Source organism: Leopardus geoffroyi, chromosome A2, assembly GCF_018350155.1.
Source record: "Leopardus geoffroyi isolate Oge1 chromosome A2, O.geoffroyi_Oge1_pat1.0, whole genome shotgun sequence".
In the NCBI taxonomy this organism is placed as follows: domain Eukaryota; kingdom Metazoa; phylum Chordata; class Mammalia; order Carnivora; family Felidae; genus Leopardus; species Leopardus geoffroyi.
In genome coordinates, this window is record NC_059331.1 from 92,600,747 (window position 1) to 92,606,212 (window position 5,466).

At 37.3% G+C, this 5,466-nt stretch overlaps 1 protein-coding gene across 1 annotated transcript; it reads right to left on the reverse strand.

Moving 5' to 3' along the window:
- Positions 1 to 4,753: 4,753 nt before the first annotated feature.
- LOC123606412 (60S ribosomal protein L35a-like) lies at positions 4,754 to 5,209 on the reverse strand. The gene has a single exon (XM_045494750.1). It carries the CDS (start codon positions 5,114 to 5,116, stop codon positions 4,787 to 4,789), a length of 330 nt encoding a protein of 109 aa, XP_045350706.1. The 5' UTR covers positions 5,117 to 5,209; the 3' UTR covers positions 4,754 to 4,786.
- Positions 5,210 to 5,466: the final 257 nt, after the last annotated feature.

The window sequence follows — 5,466 nt, forward strand, 5'->3', positions numbered from 1 at the left end:
GAGCAAATCTGTCTAATAGAATCATCTGTGATGATGGAAATGGCCTATAATATTGAGCACTTGAAATATGGCTAATGCAACTGATGAACTGAATTTTTTATTTTAATTAATTGAATTTGAAATTTAATTTTAAGTAACTGCCTACAACTAGTGGTTGCTGTATGGAACAGATGAAGAACTCTATTGTTTATCTTACAGGTATTAGGGACTTGCAGTTTTTGTATCTTTTAGATCAGAAATTTAAATACCTGGAAGAAGAAGTCTCCCTGGCCTAGTTAGGGCAAAATCACAGAGACACTTGGCTTCAGGAACCCCTTTATTGTTTGGGGTCAAAGGGGGATTTCTTGCAGAAGAGATCCTGACTATACAACCCAACAGGGGTTTGCTACAATTTCCTTAAGTCTTTGCCTTTCAAAAGGAGGTCCCTAATAGAAAAGGAAGGGAATGACTTCAAAATGACATACTCTTGGTAGCAGCAGAGTTGACTTGTATAGCCTGGCATCTGTCAGAGAAGATAATTGTCATTTTAAAATATACTGTATGTGTAGTCAGTCAAGAAGTATTATTAAGCATCTGCTGTGTTCTAAGCACAGGCTAGGTGCCCTCACAAATTGTTTCAGATTTATTTTGCATCTTATCAAAGTTGTCACATAGAATGCTATTTTGGAAAGTATTAAAATGAAATCAAATGGCCTCATCATGAAAATAGTATGGATTATCAGAAGGCACTTCAAGACTATGTCATGAAAGAGCTCAGACTTTAACCTTCTATCAACTTCTGAAACTCTGGAAAAGTTTTTTAACTTTCAGAGCTTTGACTCTGCAAAGTAATGTCTTGTTTGCCAACCTAAGCTGCTAGTCAGTCTTACCTTCTCTTTGGGAACCCTCTGGAAGCCTCCTTATTTGTGTGATGTGTGTGAGGAGGTGAGGTTATGCACTCTGAATGAGAAATCAGATAAGGCACCACGGACATTTCCTCTGAGGCTGAAATGATAGGAAGGTACAAGTCAGGATGATTTTGGAGAAGAGATTTCTAGAAACAGCAACTGCAGGGGCTCCAGAGCAGGCATGAACTTCCTTTGTGAAAGGAAGGAAACGTGGCCACAGGAGTTTGGAGTCTCATACAGCAGGAGGATGCTGAGAGGTGGAATTCTAGAGATGGTCTGTGATCAGATGGTAAACAAGGCATGTTAAACACTCAGCACAGATCTGTTAGGTATCTCATTTAACACACAGTGCACAGAAATCACATCACTGACTTGGGAGTCATGGCTGCTCGTTTATGACTAAGTTGAAGGTGAAGAATCAGCCAACAAACGTGCATCCAACTGAGCTAGAAAATAGGTTGGCAGTATTATGTCCCCAGTTTCCCTCAAGGTATTGTGGGCCAAGTAGTTCAGAGTGAAATACCTAATGTGGAGCTCAGTTCGGGGGGGGGGGATGTAGTTGTCCAGAAATCTCTAACTATGGATGAGTTGGAGCTCTTCTGGTCTTCTGTTGGGATTAAAAACAAATCTAAAAATTCTGGTAAATTGAAGGGCTCAGACAACCAAGAAGAACTAGCCCATTAAATCATAGAAAATGTAGAGCAAAGATATCTAACAAGGAAAGCAATTTGCTCTAAACAGAAATCAACAAAAATTCCAAACAACTAGAAGGTAAAACAGCCACAAAACAAATTAGGACCAATTATCAGAGTTATTAAACCTATGGAGCTCAAGAGAAGCTGTATATGCAGTATAATCTGCAGTCTGATTGCTTGACTACTGGAGCCTCCCACAACAACCAATGTTTTGAATTACATTTTTAGAGGCGCTGCAACACCGGTATTTTAAACTTCTGTGAATGAAGGATTCTGTGATAGAGATAATTCATTTGCTTCGTTAAAAGGTTTGGAAATATACCTGTGAACAGGGAATTTGCAAGGTAGTGTTTTCCATGGTCGACAGTGAAACCATTTTGAGCACACTTAGAATGGTAAAGTGGGGATGGCAATTGTTACTGCAAATGCAGGCAGGATTAACAGTATAGATAGAATGTGATTCATGATCCTCTGCAGAGCAGTCAATGCAGTCGTATTGGCCATCGGTTGGAGGTCTTTGCCCAGCTCTTGAGCATTGGCACAGATGTGGTGTGGTATCACCATCAAATGTAACTTCCTTTCTTCACTATGGGTATCAAAGTTTCTAGAACTCAAATATTACTGTAGAGAGTAAGGACTTGATGTTATAAAAATATTTTTTTATTTATGAAGATATAAAATTTTCATAGCTACCAATAAAAGTGGCTTAATAGTATATAACACTGAAAAGTGTTCTAATTCCCAGAAAACTTTATCAGGATTTTAAGACCTTCTTATGGTTATTCCAGGAAAGATAAGCTAATAAACACATATTTGCCAACAATGTGGGTTAAATATAAATCATAGAAATTACTAGGTTTTAAGTTGTTCATGAGGTTCTAAGTTAGCTAGTTAACTAGCCAATTTTATGTTTATAAATACAATTATTTTATTTTTAACCATTGAAGAGGCTCCTTGATGACCCTGAGAATATAAAAATGGTGAAGGAAGGGCTTACAAGGGCAGTGAGTGCAGATTTGAGGTGTGGGTATGGAGAGAGGTGTGGCATTGTATCTTTTTATTTCAGAAATCTAATTAGAAATAAGAAATAAGCTACTATACTTACATCAAGCACAAATGATGATTGTGCCGAGGAACACTATGTGATTTTATTCTCTTTCTAGTGAGACTATTTTACTATACCTACTTAGCTTTATAATTTCTTGGAAGTTTCAAAATAAAACAAAAAATCCCTGTCTGTGGACAGCCAAGTGGTTGATTCTCACCCATTTTAATCATGTTTCTTCTGATGAAACTATATCTTAATCCTTTGCAGTTGACTCATCTCTGGCTCCTCCCCTTCTTCCCTAGATGGTATAGCTTTGGAGGCCCACTTCTACTGGTGTTTCAATATTGATTAACCTTAATGACTTCATGGCAGACACACTTGGCCTTTTTAACCTGAAGGGGTAAACCCAGATCTCAAATATCTCTGAATCCCAAAGGCAATCCTGGGATAAAAAAAAGTCATTTTCTGCAGTATGGCAAGATGAAGCTCTGAATAGAAATACTTATCCCAATGTTTTACATTTTTTTCCCATATTTGGCTATACAATAATTCAATTTTAGGAAGTGGTCTTTTCTTATTCACACAATTTTAGGCTCTTTCTTTTAGCACCACGAACATAAAGCTAGAAGTAAAGTGTTAAGGTTGAAGATACCCCCTGAGAGATGAATTATGGTTAAAAAAAACTATCCGAGGAAAGTGAAGGTAGTGTGAAGTCCACACATTTATAATCCTCTATTTCCCACCAAAGGAGGATTCCGCCAGGAATATCATGATATAAACGAGGGAAGGAAGGCTCTCCATGGACCACTGAGCAGTTATTGTCTGGTAACCAGTTCATGTCCTGTGCTATTCCTGTAATGATTTTTTTGACAAATAGGAACAAGTTTTCTTTTTTGACATTGGAGAAATTTGATGCCCCAAATACTGACTTTTTAATGTAATTGCAATTTGATGGGATTTCAAAGAAACGGGAGTCATAGTTTTGTATGTCAATTCAGATATATGCCCATTAAAAGACTTGCGGATGCATACACACAAACATACAAATACTATTTTGGAATGGAATGAAGTGATTCCTGTGGTTTTAGATTTTGTCTTTAGAAAGATCATCAATTATTTAAGTTTAGAATGCAGCCCTCCAGGGGACAATGTAATCTATAAGTGGCTGAGATTTTCAGTGATACCTAGTAATTTGTCAAATGTTCATTTCACTTAGCATTAGTGTTTACTGATAATTTTTATAACCTCTGTGTTACTCTGTCTGATCCTTTTGATCGCATTTTTCTTTTCATATTTATACCTTTAAGTATAATTAGTGATTGCTCATCACTTTAAAAGCTATTTAATATCCTTTAAATATGCATTTTTAAATGTCCTTGGCTGGTTTTAATGTCTGCGTGTATGTGTTTGTGAAATTCTTCCTAAATAACCACCATACAAGAATAAAGCATTTAATACTGACTTAAATACACAAACTGTTCAATTCAAACCTATGTAAATGATCTTGGGTTCAATTATGTTAATTCCATCTGTTTTTATCATCTGCTGTTACGATAATTTATCATTTCTACATGGTATTAAAATGTAAATGAATCAAGAGAGGACACACATCTGTGGACTGTTAGTTAATAAAACTACGTTGGGCAAGTGAGCTAAGTCATAATAATTAATTAAATTTCACTGCCCATATATGCTTGTAATTGTATATTTAGTGTGCATTTGCATAATCACATAATGGGATCTATATGATTCATGCTTTCCTGGGCATAATGTGGATGAACAAATTATCAGTTCAAAATTAGAGTTGCTTATAAAGGTATCACAGAGACATTTCGGGTTTTTTTCAGGAAATGATGTGTAGGAAGTAAATTAAAAAAAAAAACTTTTTTGTTTTTGATGTTTATTTTTGAGAGAGAGAGAGAGAGAGAATGCGAGGGGGGTAGGGGCAGAGAGAGAGGGAGACGCAGAATCTGAAACAGGCTCCAAGCTCTGAGCTGTCAGCACAGAGCCCGACTTGGGGCTTGAAGTCACAAACCACGAGATCATGATGTGAGCTGAAGTTGGATGCTTAACTGACGGAGCCACCCGGATACCCCAAAGCAAACTGTTTTTAATAAGAGCAGATCTACACATTTATTTATTTACTCTTCAGTAAGTTAAATCCTTGAAGGATACAGCATCACATGGATTCTGTGGCCGATGTCTTTAGCAGGAAAGTTGCTTCGGAAATTGGCATGAACCATGCCACTGTTTCCATGAGCATGAATTACTTTTCCCCAGATTACTCCAGTTTCATTTGGTTTGCCACTAGGAGTCACTGTGTTGTTCTTTGCTTTGTACACATAAGCACATCTCTTGCCTAGGTAGAATTCGGTTTCATCTAGAGCATAAATACCTTCAATTTTAAGAATAAAATTGCTCCTTCTGGTTTTGGAGGCCCTCTTATAGCCAGCAAAAATGGCCTTGAACCACAGCCTTCTGGACATATTTGTTGTTTTAAGAGTCTTGTTCCCAGAAGGCCTCCACAGGCTCCAAGATGATGGAAAGAGAAAGGCTAAAAATGTACACACAATATGTGTGTGTGTATATTTTTAAAATTTTATTTTTGAGAGAGAGAGAGCATGAGAGTGAGCACATACGTGAGCAGGGGAGGAGCAGAAAGAGAGAGGGAGACAGAGAATCCAAAGCAGGCTCTTTGCTCTCAGTGCAAAGTGCTATGTAGGGCTCAAACTCATGAACCACGAGATCATGACCTGAGCCGAAGCTCAACTGATTGAGCCACCCAGGTGCTTCCCCCCAATTTTTAAAAATTTTAAATCAAATTAAATTAAATTTA